Source organism: Amia ocellicauda, chromosome 11, assembly GCF_036373705.1.
Source record: "Amia ocellicauda isolate fAmiCal2 chromosome 11, fAmiCal2.hap1, whole genome shotgun sequence".
Taxonomy (NCBI): Eukaryota; Metazoa; Chordata; class Actinopteri; order Amiiformes; family Amiidae; genus Amia; species Amia ocellicauda.
In genome coordinates, this window is record NC_089860.1 from 20349005 (window position 1) to 20372837 (window position 23833).

Consider the following 23833-nt stretch of genomic DNA (forward strand, 5'->3'; position numbering starts at 1 on the left):
TAAATAAGCAAAAACAAATTCAAACTCATGCGAGAAAGATTGTCTAACACTGCTATGAAGCAACAGGACATTATTGTTAATTGTAATTTCATTAAAGTCTGCAGATTAAATGTGTGTATCTGCGGTACTTGCCATGGTGTCACTCAGCGTAGCTCCCCTATTTGTATTGGGTTTCCACATAACTGTAATTTGATGATCTAAGGTTAACAGATGAACATCTTTCTATACAATTCAATTCAAATACAATTGGTATGACAAAAATCAAACCAAAATATAATGTAAATCTGTTATCTGGAGTGTATGTTTAATGAGTGGCAGAATAGGATGTTGTTCAGTTTCTCTAGTTAATATCCATGAACAGCACTGGTAGGGGGGTGGGCACTCTGTGGAGATTCTATCCTATGACTAATTCAGTTCTCAGAAATGTCAAGACCTTGCCAGAAAGCATCCACTCAAGTTCTACAAGGATCATCATTAAAAACAAATAAAAATGATTAAGTCTTTCATAATTGCAAGAATAAATTTAAATGGCTGCATCCCCACTTTCCAGTGATCAAAATACTGATAAAAGTACTACTAATGAAAAATCGCAGCTTCGATAGGTGAATACAAGGTCCAGAGATAGATTCCCTCTCCTACAGCACTATACCGATGTCTATCAGCTTGCTAGTTTACAGTGTGTGGGCTTTAAGAGGCTCTTTTCCATTTCTCTTAGCAATTTCTCAGACCCTATAGGAGTAAATGAAAAGATGAGAAAACAGTGGGGTTGCCATTAAAAGTTTTTGTCTTTCGGTAAAAAGCGGTTAGTGTGTGTCATTTTTGATTGAGAAGAAATGCATTTTGTGAACTCCATTTCCTTTAAGGAAACAAGGTTTGGGGGGGATAAGAGGTTTCCCCATTAGCTCGGCCTTTGGTAAGTAAGGATGTGTATTGTTTACATAGCATTGATGAGCAGAAGTCCTGCTGACCGAATCCTATTTTCCCAGCGGAAATCTCTTTGTGGTCTTGAGTGTATTCCAAATAGACTATTTTTGTGCAAAACCCTATTCTGTCCTTAAATACTGTAATCTGACCTGACCAGATCATTATCCAGTGTAGAAAAAACAGGTCAAGGCTAAAAATGATTTAATATTGTATATGGTATGCTAGAACTCATACACAAATGCATACACTAAATTTGATTTATGTTCATTTATTTTTGCTGACTACCAAGTCTACTCTGCTACAGGAAGTTAGTCTCTGCCCTGAGTGCACAGTATTTCGACGATCAAGCCAGTTTGAGACCTCACAAGAAGTCAACGTCCTCGTACTGTGGCGATAGCACTTTACTAATACACTGACCGACTTCAATTATGAAGATTCTCGATTTTCTTACTATCAAGACTTTAATAACACAAAAGTGGAGCAACCAAGACATTTAAAATGCATTTCTATAATTGTCTATAAAAAACAGCGTTATTATGTGCTCACTTGTATGTAGGTCAGCGTAACTATTTTAAACCATTACAAAGGGAGTACACGGCATGTTGTCAACTCAAAGAAGCTTCAAAGCACTAGGTTTAACATTTGGGCCACAGGCAGTGGAAGGACAGATGTTTTACTCCTCTATAACAACATTTCTTGTTTGTAATAAACTTTACTGTTCCACACATTCAGCAATATTAATAGTGAAGTACAAAGGTATGCCAGAAATCTGTGTGTGCAATATATAGAAGAATGCATACTGAATAGAAGTATAAAAGGGAGATGGCGACCAGATGAAGAATTGTTAGGCTCGGCTCATTCTCAGCACTGAAAGATCACAACCGGAGGAGGACGTGTGTGAGTATATTGGTCACGTCTTCATGATTCAAGTGTCTTGATGGACAATCATTGGTTAATAACACAGAATTATTAATAGCTAAAAAATTATACAATCTAGATAGGATTTGATATAAGGGTTTGGAGAGGATGCTTGAACACGTGCACATTTATGAATGCTGAGTGTCATGAATTTCCAGTACCAAAAGCACTAAGGTGTTTTGTTACTGTTGCAATATAAACCTTTGGAAAGCCTACAGTATCCAACATGATGAATAGGTAAAACGCAGAAGTTATCCCTGCCTTGTACCTTATAATGGGGTCAAGCTGTCCCTTTGTCACAACATGGGCAAGTTTTATGTACTGTTCACTCATAGTAATATTGCAAAATGGAATTTCACAAATAGGAATCGAACACAAAAAACATTTAGTGAGCAAGGCTCCTCCGCACACAGCGAGTCAATAGCTCCCCTTTTAGTGTGTCCATGGTCTGCTTTTATTAATTACAAAGATGCTGTTCAGGAAGCACTTGCTGTGATGCAATATCGTGTTGGCAGTGGTGTCCTGTTAGCAGGATTGCAGTAACGCATTTCAACCTCTCAGACTGCCAATCGTCAGGAGCTCAGTGAGCACAAAAAAAAAAAAAAAAAAACACTTCAGTTCTATCATAGTTTCCACTCTGTGGTGGCATGTTCTGTACCATGACGAGACCATGACAGCAGAGAGGGAGAGCATTAATACTGTACTGCGCAACCAAGCAACTTTTACAGAACATTAAATGCACTTAAACTTGGATTCAAGATTAAATAAATAAATAAATAAATGTCTTATTTATACAAGACAAAGTCAAAGTTTCACACTGCGGGGCTACAGTGCATTACACTACAGTCATTATTAGTAAGCACTCATTCCTCCAAGTAAGACACACACCACATTAATCCTCAATCGATACTGCCCTCATAAAATTGTGCAAGGTAAAACTTGCAAGTGTTTTCCATTGCTGGTGAGTCAAGAAAGTACCCAGTGTTACATGAGCACATGAGTGAAGTTTCAAAATACATGTAAGCAATGAGACAATGTTCTATGGAGGCTGTAATAATGATCTGGGGGAAGCAAGTAAATAACCATTCAAAATACAGGTATAGTATTTGCCATTAGAACCTCACACTGTAAATCACAGAGATTAAAGAGGTAGAGTTCTCATTTCATAACAAAGCATTCTTTGTTTTGCTCATCAATTTTCCATCTACACAGAGTAACCAAGTAATAAAGTAAAGAGTGAAAGTTGACTTGTGAAAGCATTTACCAGTGTGTACAGGGGCAGGATGGTTCTGAGAATTGAACTACTTCACTTCAGGTGACATGACTAATTTTGATACAAATCATGGTAAATCTCTGAAATAGGATGAGGTGATAAAAAAAAAGCTAACCGTTATACAATCGACAGGATTTGTGAATGATGTAAAAATGGGATGTTGCTTTAAGGTCTTTATATAGCTCAAAAGCCTTTTTTAAAACAGTCTAAAGATAATTTCAGTGTATTATAAGATTAGGAGCAACGCAGAATATCTGGCCTTCAGGATTCAGAACTACTACTTGCAAAATACACTGTACTGTACATTGTGCTGTACTGCTCCAAATGTATTCATACATTACCTGCTTCAGAAGTGGGGGGGTTAAGTTGTCTGGACTTTATGCAGATGAACACCATGAAGAAGGAGTCTGTGGACTCTAACTCCTATCACACGACAACGTTTTTAATATAATTGAATGGATTTTATATAACTAATTTAGTAACGCGTGATATATACTAGCCTTGAACTAGTTACATGCTAATTTGTGTGTGTAAATACCTAAAAAAAAAAAAAGTTTTCCATTTCGACTTGATTTTTTTTTTTTTACTGCTTTCACCACATTAAAGCTAAGAGTTTTAAAAGGAAGCCATATGACCCGGTGCATCACAAAACATGCAGTGCAAAAGCGAGCAGCTCTCCATGGCAACCAATACGGAACAACTCCTGCACAGAAATCAATGCGTCTTGCTGTAAGAGAGAGTGCAGAGAACTGACCATGCAATACGGAGCAGTTTCTCATTTGATTTAAAAATCATAAAGAAAAGGTAACGAAAAGCTCCAATGTATTCATCCACTGAGTGATCAGGCCAGTAAGATGAATAGATGAATGAGTTTTATTTCCCACTAACCGGCACTTTTCCTAGAACACAGAGCAGCTCAAGATTTCTCTTTCTTTTTTTAGAAATAGAGTAAATCCTCTTCTGGTTTGATGATAATCAGATACAAAATTACAAGAATACAGTAAAGTATAATCGATTGTTAATACTCAATGGTTTAGTGTCCATTTCGTTATGCAAATGTCCCTATTACAATCCTACACAGTCTACAATGTATGTAATAAAGCAGTAAATGACAGCTCATAATATGCATTTATTATAGATTTATATTGATGTTCAAACTAATTTCAGAAAGTGCTGACCCTTGGTTCAGTCAATGAAATTGGTTCCAACTTACAAATTAATTAGGGAGCATACAAAATGTAGATTATCACTGCATATGAATTAGGGCATAGAGTATATAATTAAATACACTAAACAAAATGAGTAATCAAGTTCTAAGTAATGGCTTCTCTAGTGGATAGACCTTGCAGAACAGTCATGTATAGGGCTAAGCTTTGCTCACTTCCCATGTCAGATGTCTCGACAGGACTCAAACAGTATGCTGCCAGGACTAACAGGTTTCTGCACTGGCCGTGAAGAATGGTTATGGAGAAACTGAGCAATGAAACTGAAAGTGACATCAATCATGTAAGAAAAGAGTGCAAAGCAGGACTAAAAGTAAAACTAAGGGTTATATAGGAGTAGTTCCATACAGAAAAATGCATACATTAGAGCTACAGAGATTAGGGTTTCAGTTTGAAAATATTGAAAGCTGAGCCAAGTATTACATAATTTACTGTAAAAGACAAGAAAAGCCACTTTGCTCCCACGTGATTTAATTGCAAAGTGGGCATAAGATGGAGGTGGGGCCATTCCCCAGGTGGCTACAGTCTGGCTGTGAGAAAGCCTGGGCTGGCAGTGTGTGTGTGGAGGGGGCTGCCAGGCTTGTGAAGCAGAAAAAGAGAAGAGAAGTCTTTTGCACATATCTGTTGTAGAGATCTACAGACTGCATAGGAGGAGTGTGACTCAGTTATGTAAATAGACAGAAACACTGCCTTGCTGTCTCCATTTTTGTGTTTTAATTTTATTTCAGTATTAGAAGTAAAATCTCTTCTAGTTTGAGCCAGTGATATACATTTTAACATTGATTTTGATTGATTTAACTTAATTTTAACATCAAGTCACTATTGTTTTTTTTTATTGTAGCAGTACACAACAACAGAATAGCTCATCATATAAAGGGAAGGAATTCTTTAACCTTGAGGGTGAAGCGAACCTGAAACTTGTATCCAGCTGGCACTCTGCCATTTACAGTAAATTGCCTACTGCTCGTCGACCAATGATATTCCTGGGAAGGAAGGCATGCCATTGTGCCTGCCAGGAGACAGACTGAGCATTTGTGCTTCAATAAAAGTCAGAGAGAGAGTGTGTGTGTTGGCTGGGAGTGGTTACCAGCTATCTTGCAGGAGTCAGCTATTCACGGATACAATTCTAAAGCAAAAGTTCTGTGCTTTGGCTTTTAATGTGAAGTGGTGGGATAAATTCATGAGTTACTGCTGTTTGTACAGTACTGTACTTGGCTGAAGTTGGTCCCCAGGAATCCTAACCATGACTGCCAGAAAAACAGTTAAAGGACTAACAGAATTCAGACTGAAAAACAGATCTTCCTTTGATTGTATTTCATCCCTTTTGCTCTTAACACTGAAGCATAACGTTCTGTTTAAGCAATTATGGTAATTAAAAAACGTATTTCAAAATAAGGCAAAAACTTCATGTTACTCCCATCTACCAAGTTTAGGAAAACATTCAAGAGAGAAAAAACAACTTTGTAATGAATTTAAATTTTCAAATCTGATCCAACTGTTTATTGATGGATTGATTTTCTTATTTACTAAGTAGGCACATTACATATATGTTCCTGTAAATTTACATTTCTTTAGGTATTGACTGATGATGAAAGATACAGAAAAGCAAGAGATAAAATAATTAACATTAAATTGAAATGTAAGTACTTAGAATAATGAATGAATGAGGCTTTTACATTGTATAACTATACAGATGGTATATATTAAAAAGTATTCCATTTAAATTGTCTACCATTCACTGACTATGTTTAGGTGGTGTTCTGTAAATGGATTTGCCTGAAGGTAATGAAACCAATGACATACCAAATATAACACCACATTTCACAAACATCAATGCAACACAATTAGTCAAGCAGAATCAACAGCCATCTGGTTTTCAATCTGCATGCTTACAGGCATACCTGAAATCATGGGAACTCCCATACACGTACTGCTCTCAAAATTAAATGCAGAAAGAATTGTTTATGGATACAAACACTTTTTTTTGATGCCAGTATGTTATTTCTACCTTTCTTTTTACATATTTCAGTCTTGAGCATAAAAAAAAAAAACTTTCGAAAAAAATAAAAATTGCAGAATGGAACCGGCATGGGGTATCTTGGGCAGATTTGTTTACATTGCGTTACAAAATGTAGGATGCACCATCTGCATAACTAATCGGGACATTGATAGTCGCTGCCGGAGGGAAGCAGGCACAGGGCCAAGGGTCACAGGCAAACAGAGCTCTGCCTCACTAGGGGAGAGGCCTGGCTTGTCAGCTGAACCCACTTCCAGCTTCATTCTCCAAGTGGCACTTCAATTCATTATCAATAATTACCAGTGGAAGTGCTCTGAAGTGTTGTAGGACAGAATTGGGCCAGAACATTTTTGCACCAAAGTGTTACTAGAACCACAAACTGTAATGTAGCCCTAGAGTAGACTGAGCAGTTGACAAGAATAAACACTTTAATAAAATACAGATTTCTATATATGATTACAATATTTTTATTTTTAGCATAGCATCTATTAGTTAAAGGGACATCTGAATTACTATGTTATTATCTGGGTACGGTACTTTGAAGTATACATTATACTACTCAGTCTATCCGGGACTATATAAAATCAAAATTCATGCTGGCAGATAAAACTAGACTATAATGAAAACAGAGGATGTAATCTTGGTGTCCTCTCATTTGTAAATTTTATGTTCTTCTTAAATCAAATGTTTTTATTTGCTCATTTTAGCTGCACATAATAAAACAAGAAAATGCAACTTTGTTGAAAAACACTCAGTGAATTACATGCACAGAAGTACAATTATTTTAAAGTTGAATTATGAATCAGCTTTTTTTTTTTTTGTTCGAAATCCACAGGGCATGGTTATAAAAACAAGAAACAACTAGTTCATCACACACAGTAATAGTGAATCACAAATAATTGTTTGTTCGGGGGAAGCGGAGTTTGAGGAAACAATACTCCCGGGGTTCTAGCGACGTGCCAGTTTGCTTTACTCACAGTCTCCCTGTGTTAGCCAGGCATCAGTTTTCAATTTGTGAAGGCAATATGGTTTTTGAATAGCACCGTCATATGTTTAAATGGAACTTTGAATGCATTTTATGAATGTTTTGTTACTCCATTCCATTAAATAAAATTGGTAGAGTGTGTACAAAGCAAGCATTGCCTTTTAGTTATTATTAAAATGACCCAGGCTTTTGTACCATGGATTAATTTAAATTCAGAGCAGTAACATTTAATCTACTCTCTTGGGATTGTTCATTATGGAAATATACAGTGTAGTGCAGTGTATTAGCTACATTTGTGTAGTGCAAGCCAAGGCTGAATTTGTAAATCATTCACAATAGAAAAAATTGTATTTCTTTGATTTATTTTAGAGGAGGACTGTTGGGAATATTGTCAAATACATGCAGGTCTGTAATAGATGAGCCAAATTAACATATCATGTGATGTAATAAAAGTTACCAATATTGAAACGTTTTACAATATTGTAACAAAAAAAATATATTTAAAAAAAAAATACAATATTCCTGACAAATAGTACAAATTTAAAACAAAACAAAACCAATATTTTCCTAAGGCCAGTAATGCTTCATTCGAAAATACCAAAGTTCAAATCTGTTTTACTGGGCACATGAACCTCCATACAGCGTTCAAGTCAAGATCGGAAACTCTTCAGATATACAACTGGGGTATAAATTAAGCACTTGGGCAAATGTGTCACCTTCACATCTCTTGGTGACCCTCTGCTGTTATTTCCCCAGCTTTAAAACCAGGGGATTTGTCCAGCATTAGAATAGCATCACAGGAGATCTGTTTTCAGATTTGGCGCACTATGGTTAGCTGCGTTGGCTGCAAGTTGTGAGGCTTAGACTCAAAACACTTCGCAGGAGTCTGGGCGCTGCTCCAAAGAAGGAACTAAACATAAAAAAACGTAGAGAAAATAAAAATACATGTAACAGTCTCCCTAGGAGGCGGAGTTAATTACAGGCATGAAAGCAATGCCTGGGGAGAAATCAAGTGATGCAACCAGAATAAGCTTGATTCATGTAATGATAATAAAAAAATATGCAATATTAATTAAACCTCGATATATATTGTCCATTTTCATTTAACTGAAAATAAAGACATACAAAAAGTGTGGTTTTCATTATTACCCCCAGTCAGCCTCCTCCCCCACCCCCTTCCAAAAAAAACCCCATTTGAATGAAGCAGCCTCTTCTCAGGCATTTGCTTTGCTTTGCCCAGACTTGCCTTTCCAATTCTGCAAAATTCATCTTGCTGGTTTGTTTAGTTTTATCCTACTTATTTGTTTTAACTTTTTATCAGATATCTCTCCTGCAAGTTCTATCAGCAGCATCACCTGTCCCTCCCAATTTGTCCATTTCTGTCATTTTATCCTCTTCTCACTACCTAATAGTGTGGATTTGCAAATTATTGTATTTAATTTTGCCACCTGCTCAACCTTCTAGTTCTGTGTTATACTTTTCCAATGGAAATATAACAAACAAAATCAATCTTGCAGACTAGCATTCTATTTTTGGCTGCCACCTACATTACTAAAAAAAATAAAAATAAAAACCATCTCCTTTACACAAAGTATGTTCTTAAATTAGCAAGATTTATTCAACAATTTAAAGTCTTCAACTATTAACACTAGTAACAAGAAAAATAAAAGCCAGATTTACCACAGACAACAAATACAATTACAGTGGCTTGTTCTCCAGTGTTCACTGTCAACAGCAAAAAGTATGCGTTTTATTTCATGATATTGGTATTAGTTCCAAGTGTATATGGAGGTAGGGAGGTTCAAAAGCTAGACTTACAAGTGAGCAAGGCTCCGTTATGAGATACGACACAGATTTACAACATACAATTAAACACTAGGGAATCTGACTAAGACTATGGCAATTATCTGTAAATAGGGGGAAGTCCCAACATTAAGCTTTGCCTTTTCCCACTCATTAACTGAATCCCCCCCCCCAAAAAAAAAAATACAAAGAAAGGAGAATTGCTGAATCATTGTTTAAACTGCGGTTAAGAAAAACAAGGAAAGATAATATACCGCAGAGCAGGGTCTTTTTGACAAAATGGTGCCAGTGCACACAGAAAATAATGATCATGAAGTAAGAGTGAAGGGCTGGGATCTTCTGCATAAGTCAGTTGGGACAACTGCAGCTAAAGGCCAAGAAGAGAAAGGGGGAGATTAAAGCTAATGTACAGACCAACTTCTTCCTGGTGAAATCACAAAAAATGGAAATAAAGGTCTGGTTCTGTTAATGTTCAGTAGATCTAAACTAATGGAATATACAAATCAAATGAATGACTGAAAACATTGTGGGCGGCTGTATGATTTATAGATAAGTTTGTTGGTCTCTGTGAAACTTGTCTAGACAGTTTCATAACACTTTTCCCATATTCTAATATGTTAATTTTACATGTTTGTGGTAAAAATAAATCACTGAATTAAAAAACAAAAATATAAAGTGCATGCATCTTCATATCAGTTTAAAAAGTAATAACTGAGCACATAGAAAGATAATATATATGTTGCATGAAAAAACAGCACCTGCTGTATATTCACTTGCTGTCTGTTTTCTTATTCTTCTAGCACAGCAGTTAAAAAATACATTACTAATGTAATATTGGAGACAGACTAGTGTAACCTAAATAACATATGCACTAATGTATATCTATTCATGCATGCGAAGAGTATAGTCTGAATAAAGGCAATTAAAGTATTCTCAAACCACATGAATGCTTAATTTGTATTTTATGATAATCAATTAATTTCCTGCAATAAAACAGAACCACAAGAGACCTTGGTTGCATCCAAAAGTTTTACTAAAATGCACTAAAAGTATTTACAGTACTAAGGTATTTCATCAAACAAAAACAAAATCGATGTGGTTTGTCAGAATGGAAATAAAAAATATATATACCAGAGTATACCTTCCTCAATGCATTACTAAACTCTGAACAGGAAAACCAGAAGAACTGCACAGACAATTAATGTACACAAACATCAGATAGACAAACAGACAAGTTTAGATTATAAAAAGTCTGTAATCAAATTATGAAAATGTAACTGCAGTTTTATTACATTTCCTAGGTGGGTAGGGGTGAAACACTAACATTTGACTCTTCCAGGTCAATCTGTAGCTCTTCTATAACAGGGTTAAGAACACAGGCTGCTGTCCTCAACTATCACTAGAGAAGCTGCAAAGGTCTCTTGGCGTCAAATGAAGATAATCTGAATGAAAGTTTATTTCACTTCCGGCAAAACAGAGGTTGTGAAATGGGACACAGGGTTTAAAGGCTTCCTTCCCCCAGTCTGTATAAGGAAGTTAAAAAAAAAAAAATATATATATATATATGTTGGTGTGACTGGCAGTAGAATGTCATCTCTTTCATTGCTGATATTTAACATCAAGTGAAGCCTGACTTTAAAACTTTTTAGTTTCTGTATTTATTTTTGATATCACACTCCAACATTTTAAATAATGGATGAAGCTGGGGCACACAAGTCTGCAAGTCTATCATGTATGCTTCTCAATCGCCAGTTACAAGTTGAGTAAGGCCTCCCTACCTTGACCGATTTGAAATCTTGGAATGAATGAAATTAAAGTAAATGGGTTTGGTTTAGCACTTCTCACTGTAAAAAGTTAAATTCATCACCGAGTCAAACCAGTTTTGCAGCCCATGATAAAAATAGAAGACTTGTGGGGGTGTGGCCACACAAATCAGCCTCGGCATAAACCTCCAGATGAAATCAGCCAACTGAAACTCAAACATTCAAACTGTGCTGTTTGAAATGGAAAGAGTCCCTTGCACAGAACGGCTAATCTCAGGAGGTCAATATAGACATGCAATGAAAAAGTTTTGGGATTAAGGAAAGTTGTTAGTGTACTCTAATATGACTAGAAGTGAAAAATAAGCATGGAGAAAATTGAAGATGACATAAAAGGGTGAGTCAGCCTTGTGATTTAACACTAGCGTGAGAATGCACCGACTCTGCAGGGAAGGCCAGCTTTGGTGCCCTAATGCCACCTCAGTCAACCTAAATATGAGTTCAAAACAAACTAACAGAAGGCTTCTAAATGTCACACACACAGAGGTGCTTTTACACACTCAGACATTACCAGGCCCACTCCCACTTACTGACGCGCACACGCACACACTTTGCTTAAGAAGACAAAGACACCTCACAAAACAGAACTAATTAGTATGGTAATCTCTGACATACTCTGTTTTATAATGGTTACTGTATTCAGATCAGTGGAGTGTCTCATTGGCCCTCCAGACTGTTTAATTATAATTAACTACGATTAATTTCAATTCTGTTTACCAATGCACCCATCTAATAGACATGATCAGAATAGCAGGGATCAATTCTAATTCATATTGGCAATAACAGTGGTTTATAGAATTTGAGTACAGTTTCTTTAGGTAGTAGAAAATACATTCTTAATGTGTCTAAATACTGTAAATGTTTGTGTAAAGGCTCAATGTATCAATGTGCACTGGTGCTGATTTGAGCTTTTCCCTTTTCAAATTGTGACTCCCTGCAAATTACAATTATAGGAACTGTTATAGGAATTACTTATTACACTTTTAGTTTAAAAGAAGCATCTGCATGCTCCTCCTTTAAATATAAATCAGCCACCTTACTTTCCAATAGCAGAGATGACAACTGAATTGAGCTCTGGAGATGCTGTGAATGCTAATCAAGACTATTGCTTTTACACTTGGTCATGAGCTTGAATGTGGACTTCGAATCGTTATTCTGCCGGAAAGTTCACTTGCAACCAAACCTTCTTGCCTTAAATATAAACAAACATAATCTTGTATATATTTGGATCCATCCACCCCTCAGTTCTAATTCAGATTCCCAAGAGCCTCAATGGAAAACATCCTTTAAAAGAGGGTGACTGTATTCTCCATGTAAGCTTTGCATTTCCTGCACTACATATACTGCTAGTTAGTTACCCAGAAGTTTCTATTCACTTCCAGGTGCTTCTTTAGACTACAGGATGTTACATTTATATACAATAGAAATTTCAAATTCTAAATTTCTAATAAATTAATAAATTGTGTATTTGGAAAAATACATATTTTTTTTTATTGTCAGATAAGCTTCTGATAATTATATAGTGATAGCAATAGGTTGCATTTCATTCTCATTTTTGGTTAGAAGAAAACACTGAATATAGGCTACACCTGCATCGTCTATACGAAGTTAAAATAATTATACTTTATCAAAGATATACATTTCTACAACAAAATGTAGGTCAGAAATTTCCCAGTATTTTACACAGGTTAACCATAGGAGATCATTAACCAAGATAATATGGAACATTCAACTGTGAATTCAGTATTTAGACAATGCTGAATGACAGCCACAACACTGACAGACAACCACAACAGCACTTCACTTTTTTCACTCACATTTAAATATCGAAACTAAATTGTGATGGTTGAAGTTTTTTCAGTTGCATTGTTCGCTCTGCTTAATTTAAATGACGTGTATGTATTTTTTTTTTTAAAAGGGAAGTTTAATTTGCTTCAGCGTGAAAACATGAATTTTGTATTGTATAAGAAGCGTGCAGTGATTACTGACAGTCAGTTTACACTTTAAGGGTTTAAATCAATCCAAAACTGAACAACATTTGCATATGTGCACTGCATTCACTATCTACAAAAAGCTTAGAAAGTACCATTTAAAAAACAAATGCATGTCCCACCTGTTTATTTACTTTTTAAATTTGTAGTTTTCACTAGCATTACAAGAGCTATCAACTGTACCCATCTCAAATATCCTGCAGCAAAAGCTTGCTAATTTGCTTTCTTTGGTTTATTGGGTTTTGCAGCATAGTGTGAAACATATTGTCCATTAGACTTAGATTCTCTGTGAACAATCAGCTGAAAGGTTTTTCTTTGGCATGAACAAAGCAAGAGAGGCTTTTTCCCGTTGGTACATGAACTCTGGAAGGACGTTAATGAAGTGTGTTGTCACGGCAATTAAAGATGTAGAAGACTTTTATTTTTTTCCTTTTTCCTCCATTAAACCTTTGCAGTGAACAGCCTTTAAAATGTAGCCTAAATGCTTCAGAAGCATCGTAAATACTGAAAATCAACAAATAAGTATAGAAATGACAATATTCTACAAATCAAAAATATTAAAAGCACTTCAGCATTTGTTGAAGGATAGAAAGCGTCCGTGTTCCGCATCAGTAGGTCGACTTAGGATAAATTGGATAGTTACACAAAAACAATTTGCTGCCATTAGTCCAAAATTAAAATGGCCTTCCATATCACATATTTGCTACAGCATTATTACAAAGTCTTACACTACAATTATTTATCTCAATAGAGGTAATAAGCAAAGAGGTTTCGATTCAGTACACTTCAAAACTGCATTGGTCCTTGTTTATAAAGATGTTTTGCTTAATACAAATCTAGGTGACATTTACATCGCTGGTTAAAACTGCATTTCACGATGACAAATAACGGCCCAAAATATACTGTTAGATATAGTGAATGCACCAAGATCAAATAAGGCAGCTGTCAAATGTACTGTATTTAATTGTGTCTGCTATGACAGCACACAACCTACTATTGGAAAAGCAAATTCATTTTTTCACTCTGTATGCCACTAAAGTAAACCCAAATCCACTTTGTTCAAAATGGATTTTTAATTAATCAATTATTAATATAAACTGCATTATTAGAGGCTGCCTTTTAACAGGACAGTTCTTTACTAGGTTCATGTTACTGTACGCTGGCTTTCCATGCTGTAGCCTGCTCTGTGCCTTGTCAATGAAAGCACCTCAAACTTCATGCTTTACAAACATAAAATATATGCCTAAAAGCTCATTTATTTTGATTTAATTACACAGATTTGTTTTTGAATACATTTTCATAAATCAACCTACAGCTTAAAAAAGGAGCATAGTAGCAACCACACAGCACTTTATGATTTAAATTTGGATTAGCAGACCAAAGCAAACCTTGACATAAGATAAGAAAATACATTCCTGTGTGTTGCCATTCTTTCATACTTCAGAAGGGATTCAGAAACTTCAGGGGATCTATTTAAGCTTACTAGAAAAATGGGCTGAGCAGAGAACAGACTTAAAAGACCACCTGCAGACAATGTAAGTGAAAACCTGTGCAAATACACACTACACACAAACTCTCTATCTACAGTACAATACTCTGGTTGGTACAGAGAAAGTGGAAACTGGCAATCGGTATTACTTTGGGAACACAGGATTCCTACCATTTGGTTAACTTAACTGCAGCTTTACCTGGGTTTAAAATCCCAAAACACACAAAAAAAGTCTCAGTAGTGGATTAAAGCACAAATTACAGAACAAATGATCCTGTATTTGATGACAGATTGCCATTGGGTAGCAGGCAAAACTGGCAATGACTAGATACCAGGTCTAAGATTTTGATGATAGATCACAAGCATGCTCATGTAAACATGCTCTACATTTACAATACACTTAAATGAAAACAATACAAACTGATAATTCCAGGTAAATTAATCACCCTGTGATGACAGAGATTCAAAGCAAATGCAATCTGATGCCTTACAGAAGACCTACGGTATCTACAAATGTAAGTATATTGGCCTCTTCCAAATTAAGTGTACAAAACAGTTTTAAAAAGCTCATCAGGCAATAAGAGGGACTCTACACTTGAACTTATAAATAAAAATAAATATCCATGAACAGCAGATCTAACCCTTAACAGTCGGTGTAACCTGTAACCCAATCAAATGCAACCTTAGCTGCAGTCAGTGCATTCCTTCCGGCATTTCAGATGTGGTGCCACTAGATCAACCATATCGCAACTCAAAGGAGAGAGAAACAGCAGATCATGCTGTCTAGAGCTACAGACAGACAGACAGACTAACATTAATATACTCATTTTACTCAGATTCAAACTGTACGACACTTGGGAAATACCTTGGACACTTGCACTTGAACACTGCTGGGATTTAGGCCACAGCAGGAAATTCCATTCTGCGGATTGTTAAATTAAAAACAAGTTGAAACAAAGCAAAGAATTCAGACGTTGGAAGAGAAATAAATAGGCCTGTATCACAAGCAGCAAACAACTATAACCCACATTATATCCATTTTAAATTTGTAGAAATTATATCCACATTAGGTAGATAAGCTTTCTACACAGTGTGGCAAAAACAATTATTAAATTTAACCTATAAAAGAGAGTAGAAGTACTTGACTTTTATTAACCTAAATATATTTCAAAAAGCTTTAATAAAAGGTCCACTGTTTAGACGACACAATAAAAACAAAACAGTAGGCTTGTTATCACAAATGTTCTCAAAGAAGTTCAGATACATTTCACCTACACCTGAAAAAAATAAAATTAAGAAAAATAATGAAGTTTTAAGTTAAAATAAGTTATGCTAAGCACTTACATTATAAACATTAGTGTTGTTTAAATATTGATTTCATTGATCCAGTTTGAAAATTATCACCAGAAACCTGATTAATAATCCCACCAGTATTCCAGCACACTGCAGATTTATGGAGACAGACCCCATCACACAGGAAAAATATCAGTACCAGGAACCTTTGACGCAAGTTACCATATGCTATTAAACTTCATGTGGGATCACGTCTTAAATATTGGTGTTGTCCGATTACAGAAAATTACTTTGAGAACAACCACACTAACTACATTATAAGATTTACTGAGCTGGGGACTATTTGTATTGACATTCTGGTGTCTCTTGTCCTTTCCTGAGGCACTGGCAATGTTAATGTGTTGGATGAAATATTGTTGTGATAAGAAAAAAAAGCAGATATTGAAAAGGAACACTTTTAACATTCCTCACACCAAATTCCCAAGTCTCACAGAATGTCTTTGCATTAGTGTGGTCATCTTTATTTATCACAATGTGATATTCTGAATAATGCAAATTAACTTCTGCATTCGGACCACCTTCATTTTTTTATAGAACATGGATTTTCTTGAGGATAAAGGTACAGTAGGTCACAACCATTTTTAGAATTGCTCTAACGGCTTATAAAGGAGCTAAACGTGGTTGCATAGCACAAAATGAGATCTAGAAAATGGATGTACATTTACAGTTCTGTTCAATGGAAACTTTACATCAGTGTACAAAACCAGACTTGTATAGTGCCGCACAGTAGATCAAATTAAGTATGAAAACGTTACCATGGGATATTAATAATCAAGTTGCATTCCTCGTTTTACAATTACATCATGGCTGTAGAATTAGAGAAATAAACAAACGTACTAAAAATTACGTCATACCACCTTTACAGCACATAGTGGCAATGTAGCAGAAACTGTGTGAGAGGATGGAAATGACCGTTTACAGCAGCATGGTAGCAGAGGCGATGGATGGTATTTAGGGCTGATTTCATTTCAATATCCCTACAATGCGAGTAATTGGCATGTTAATTCAGCATTGCACCTTTGCTGAGGTTAATACTCATGCCTAATTCCCCTGAGCAGAAAATAGGCAATGCTGATCATCTGGTGAGAGAGAGTGTGTGTGAGTCTAGGCTACTTATATTAAGAACATACAGAACACATTCATAAATGTCTCCAGTGACTTTGCTTTTGACAAGGTTTTGAAAATGTAACTGGAAAAAAAATATGAACGTTTTTTCTAAGCAAAGGAAACCTGCAAAAAGAAAATCAGGGATTAAGAAGAAAATAAATCAAGTATTGAAAAGTCTGGATATGAGTTTGAACTAGTAGTCTCTTTTGAAAATGTGCAGTTTTAGATTTCTATGGTTTCTTGCAAAAAACATAATTAGTGCATTCAACACATCTGTTAATAAATAAGGAAACATTTTTTTAGGGCTTCTTCAAATGTACTTGATTGTTAGAAAAGCAAGGGGAGCGAGAACTATTAACCTCTAAATCGTTTCATAGAGATTTGCATCATCAGGTCTATACTGCAAGTTAATCTGAATATTTAAAAATCTTAATTTAAATCATTAACACCACACCCAAAATGCTGTTTTTCATAAGCATCAAACTTAAGAAACGTATTACAATACCACGATCAGTGATAACAAACTAAGAGAGGTTGTGGAGAGCCAAGTACTTGTACTGATGGTAGATAATATTATTTATTTCTTAGCAGACACCCTTATCCAGGGCAACTTACAAAATATAAGCACAACACAAAGTGATATATATGCATCTATACATGTCTCTCTCTATATATGAGAGACTTTGGATGATTTTAATCATAAACCGTAAACTTTGAACATGAAAAATCAGTTTGGATAAATCAAATTCCTAATGTTCACTCATTTTGAGAATCATAACCCAGTCAAACTATGCAACACTTCTTACAAAATGAAAAACAGACTACAGTAACAGCAAAAGACATTCATTTAACAGTTGAAATACCATTCCTCCAAAAATCATATAGAATGTAAGCAACTGTTAGGTTCAATCAATTTTTTTGTTCCATTGTGACAGTTAACAGTTGTGTTCTATAACATGTCTAGTTCACAGCTGTCTAAATGTATGTTATAATTGAAGTTACAGTTATAGTATAGTTAATTATATAAATCAAACAGGAAGAAATGCATATAAATGCAAATGACTTACTGTTATCAAAGGCAAATTAGATAATTGCACTATATACAAATTTGTGATACAAGATTAAATACAACATTTATTTCAAATACTCTTCTATGCAGCAATCATTCATTGGTTAGAGAACACAAACATTAGTAGAAATAATATGATTAGTTAATTTGGTTTATACAATAGCAACATAAGGAAATACATCTGGTTTTTAAGAACATATCAAGAAAATGTCAAACACATCTTTCATTGAACTTGAAGAATTACACTAAGGCACAGTGACTAATTAACAAGTGCATTGTTCTACTATATATATATATATATATATATACACATATATACATATATACATACATATATACATATATACATTATATATATATATATATATATATATATATATATATATATATACACACACACACACACACACACACACACGTGTGCAAGACTGTTGCCCACACTGCAGTGATTAGAGAGAATTTAGACATTAATACACTTCGATAGGGCACCAAAGGCAATAGCCAGAATGCACATTAACTTTGAATGCTGCATTCTGTCAGTGGTGTCTTTCCATGAGAAGAAAGTAGGCTGGTACTGGGCATACTGACCTACTTTTTCATGCATTACCTGAAGGGAACATTTCTGAGATTAAGTTATTCAGATGAGGTGGTGTGTTTTCCTGCAGAATGTTATTATAAATTATATTCATACAAATATATTAATATTTTAGTAGTTAGTTTAGTAGCCTATATACTGAACTTTGCAATGTACACCGTGTAATTGTGCAAGGTCATGTATGCAGCAGGAAATGCTGTTGATCATCTTGCTGACTCCAATTTGACCGATGTTTCCTCTACAGTATTTAAAATATGTGCACTGCATGCAAAAATATATTACAAAAACCTTACTGTAAACCACAATGCTTCACTTTTAGAAGACAATATATTCCTCAAAATGGCATAAAATCTAAATTTAAAGAAAACCACAAATAAAGAAATAGAGCACTGCTAAATAAATGTTTACAATTTAACTAACGACTTACCCTGCACTCTCAATCATTAGGAAACATTTCAGAATTTAATTAGGCTAATCTGTGGTGTAGCCTATATAACGGCTATGACCCCAGGTTGAAGGCATCTTATTCCCTAATGTTCGTGGGACAAGCGTCTCTCACTTCTGCTTCACTTGGAAGAGAGCAGCAAGCCAGGACCATGTGATCTAGCTCCAATGCTGGATTGCTACACACTGAGGCAAAGAACCAAACTTGGTCTGTTAGGATTTGTACACGTGGCCTTCCAGTTATAAAACTATCCTCCCAGCACTAATTTATATTGACAAATAAAGATTACAGCCCACAGTGGCCATTTTGTTTGGGGATCTTCACACTCTGGCTTCAAAGGTCATGCATGTACATAAATTGTAAACAAATAAAATTAAAAGCCCTTTCCTGTACTTTGCCTTATTCTAATATTACCACTTTTTCTTTAGTGCAATGGAAAATTGTTTTGGATGAGACAATGATTCACATATACGGCTTTGTCATTATCTGTTGATTCACTGGATGGTGAAAATATCAAGGATATACCAGCCTGTATCACGATGCACTCTATACCATGTGAAACTGGAACATTACATAGTTTGCAACACAGGATCATATGGTATAAGTTTGATTCCATTTCTTGATTGATTTAAATTATTTCTAAATTCCAACCACATGACAAATGAGTGTAGGTTCAGCTGTTAAAACTGCTGTTTTAAAAACATTTTAAATATATTTATGGGGATACTTCTGCCTAAAAAAGGAAATCTGGTAGAGCTCAAATTGTTTCTTAGTACATCACTGCACATTTCTTAACTATGTGGATATATTTTATTGACATAAACATTCCTAAAAATTCTTACACAAAATGTCTTTTTGGAAAGATTTTTTTCATTCAGAAATGCAATTTAAGCTGGCAATGATAAGCTATATTTCAAATTTGTAACAATAGGACTAAATCCTTAAAAGTAATATCAATAGAGCATACATTATTTGTCAAATTACTTATCATAGGATTATTAAAACTAAAAATAAAAAAATAAAAAACTCAAAACAAAGTTAAGTATACTTAAAACGCACATACAAATTGCCGGTTTTCCTGATAAACATCATATTTCAAAATACAATTTTTCAATCGAATATGTATTGCCAAGAAAACAGATTGAAGGTCAAGCATTATTTTTAAAAGTGTGCAACACATTTATAAAGTAAAATGAGGATTGTCTGTTTTTTGTTTTGATTTTTAAGAAAATCCTATCGCTACCTCAAAATACAAAGTGTATTTTTTAAACTCTTTCAAAACTTCTGTGTTTGAAGTATGATATTTCAGAAGCAATATGACTGGTAAAGAATGTAACTGACTACAGAATTAAAGTTGTGCATTCTGTATCAGCAGGTCATGCAAGACTATGTATAAATGTGTGTACAAACCACAGAATACAAATCAAAATAAATGGAACCACTACAATATATTTGTTTAAAGGATTGTCCTTTACATGCATTTAGATCCTAATGAATCCTGCCAAGTCAAGGAATATTTGCATAAATCCTTTAAAACAAAACAATACTCATATGCAGGTGGGGGTCTCATCGGCTTGGACCAAAATAGTTTGGTGCACATCACCAAAGAAATACAGGCCGAGTGGTGAAAGCTTTTCCAACTACGCACTGAGCAAATATCAAACATAGCAGGACATAAATTTCATCACTCAAAGTATTGAGAAATCTGGTTTTGTTTGCACTCGTCATCTTACCTGATAAAGTTTGCAGGGAAACCTGGCGAGCTGGTAAATGTTTCAGTACCCATCTGCATCCCAGTGGCATCGCCATATCCTTGGACCCTGTTCCAGGACTCAGCCACTGTAGCAAGTGGTGGGTATAGATTAAAAACAGGCTTCTGATCCTGTTGCTGCAAACTGACTGAAGGCGAGGCATTCACTCCATAGTGGTAGGTCTGTCCACCTGAGGTGCTGACACCACAAATAGAAATAGGCGAGTTCAGGGGACTGGGTAAGTCTGGCACAGAGCCACTCATTTGACAGTAGCTTCTCTTCTCACTTTCTTGCTTTATCACCCCAGGAGTGCACAACTGGATGTAACTCTCCTCCATTTTAACGGAGGGAGCCGAGGCTCTTGGATCTAGCATCTGCTGATCTGTGCCATTTATGTTTGTGCAGTTACTGCTATTTACAGTTGGCTTGGTCTCTTTAGCTGCATTGACATCCACTAAGAAGGCCTCGTCTGTGGCCAAGGAGGAAAGTAACGCAGCTTCATCCCCATCATAGAACTCATTGAAGTTCCAGGGGCTGCCATTCATGTCTCCTTTTGGAGACTCTGGCAAGTCCAACTCTTGTAAGATATCAAGGGTGTTTTGGTCATCGCTGAAGAGCCTCTGGTTCACGTCAGAGTCTTTCCCATCCAGCCCAAAGGAATCCTGCTCTAATTCAAGCCCACTGTTATCCATGGATGAAAAAGCCTCAGCTTTTAATGAAAATGGGCCAGATCCAGATACTAAAGACTCTACAGCAGTTGATGACTTGCTTAAGTTTGCGATGCTCTCTTCCAAGAGAGAAAAGTTAGTTTCCCCCAAGGTAAAAGCACCGGAGGTTTGCTGCTGCTGCTGCTGCTGCTGCTGCTGCTGCTGCTGCTGCTGCTGGTTTCTCAAGTCATTTCCCATTACTTTTGAATCTGAATCCTCCATGTAAAGTCCCATGGAGGCAGAGACAGCTGTGGTAATCTCTTGCTGGGATGCATTGTTGCTTATTCCATTAGAAACGTCTCCAGCAACTGGCTGCATCCTGGGGTTAGGCTGAGACATTGGTGAGGTGGTGGAAGCGGACATCGAACTTACTCCACCCACAAAAGCTTCCTCTCCTCCTCTGTCGCTATAATCCACAAATTTCAGACTCTCATCTCTGTTATTGCTCCGTTTCAGTCCTCCTCGATCCATTTCTTGTTCCTGGTGTTACAGAAACAAACAAATAAAATAAATAAGCATTACTCCTGTTGGAATGCCAAGTAGTTTTTGTGTGCAGCAGTTCACTGCAAAACACTACATCCGTCTGCCTTCAAAATATATATGTGGACCTCCACAGATAACTGTAGTTAACTATGATGTAAATACACAGGGTATTAACAAAATTAAGTGTAAACAGTATTTAAATAGTATCTGATGATTATATACAACAGGGACTTATGGAAGAACAAATCGAACAACACATTTTATTCTTGAAAGCTGTTTTGTGTAGCAGTCCCGATCACTGAAATATTTCACAAAACCAAATGGACACACATGGGATTAAAACATTTCATCTTTCATCTTAACAGAATTAGTTGGACACTGAACTTCCTCAAACTAAAATATTAGAATTAAAAACTTGAAATGAATGTTCTTAATTATCTGGATATGTAGCCTACAATGTAACTACTAACTAACCATTAAAGAATCAAGCATGTTGGGCTTAAATGTCTTGTAGGCCAGAGTTTCCCTCCTACATGGACAAACCCCTTGTTTTCAAGTGGCACAATATGAATGCACTGCTTAACTTAATAACACACTGAGCTCGAAAACATATTTTATAACATTTCAAAGATCTATAACCTAGACTGGAGGTCAGTGTAACTCAAAATTGATACAAAATGCAACACAAATTATGGCATTAGTATTAACAGCCTGTGGTATCATCAGAAACCTAATTCTAAATCCATATTAAAGAAAATAAAAAACACATATTCGAAATGGTATCATCATAAATATGTATTTCTGCAAACATTAACGCCCCCCCCCCCAAAAAAAAAAAAGTCCAATTCAGTTTCTGAACAGTGTTTACATTTGCAAACGAAGTTAAGCAATTGCACTGATACAATTCAAACGTTAGTTACATATTTACTCATGATTTGCACATAAAAACGACCTTATTTTAAACGCGGCTACGATGAACGCAGTGCAGGCAGCTTGTTTATAATAAAGCAGCGACAAATATAAACCTCATTATTTTTCGTTACTCAATCACAACACACACAAATAAATACCTAACCACGACCCTCAGCACTGACATTAAATACACAGAACACGTTCAACTTCACACAACAACATCATGCATGCGTCACCTTCACACGAAAAAGTTGCATGTTGCGGGCAGAGTAAATAATATCCAGTAATAAAAACCTGCAGATACATTTTAAGTTCAGAAAGAAGTTTTGGTTTCCCCCGACATGTACACCAACGGCGTTTCAACCCGCTGTGTTCAGAGCCCTAGCCCGGCCGCAGAAGCGAACTTTCACCTTTGAAGGGTTACATACATGCACCATACGACACAGAAAAGCAATCATACTTACGCCTACCCTTCACACGGCTGTGCATGTGTGAATCTGGCTGCTCCTAATAAACTGACATGGCTCATGACAGCGCTGGACTCCGGCTGCAGCGGAAAATAACGTCTTCGAAGCCCAGCATAGATCTGCGGTCTGCGAATTTGTTTTGTGTCTCTTGTCACCTTCTCAACACACCGACTCTCGACGGCAGAAGTCAATCGTAAAAAAAAAAAAACTATTTGAAAGCGAAAAAACAACCCTGGTTAATCCGCCATAAATACACAAAATGGAGCTCCCTATGCTAGTGCTGCCGTATACCCCACACAAACCACAGTGGTGCAACCTGTTGGCTATTAGTTGCTACTGCATTTGACTTCCTTATTTGCATGGCCATCCAAAGTAAAGAAAACAATGTAATCACCATTTACATTTCCTCATTATGTTAGAAGAAACTACAGTATCTTGAATAATACCATTCGTTTGCATACCGCCGTAGCCTCTTTACTACTATAGGCTGGTGCCAATCAA

General features: G+C 35.9%; 1 protein-coding gene across 1 annotated transcript in view; it reads right to left on the minus strand.

Moving 5' to 3' along the window:
• nr3c1 (nuclear receptor subfamily 3, group C, member 1 (glucocorticoid receptor)) overlaps window positions 1–23206 on the minus strand; it is a 53442-nt gene extending 30236 nt beyond the window's left edge. Inside the window, 2 exon segments of the mRNA XM_066716849.1 lie at window positions 20746–21950; window positions 23102–23206. Of these exon segments, the coding sequence (XP_066572946.1) occupies window positions 20746–21950; window positions 23102–23122 (1226 nt within the window). The 5' untranslated portion in view covers window positions 23123–23206.
• Between the last annotated feature and the right edge of the window lie 627 nt (window positions 23207–23833).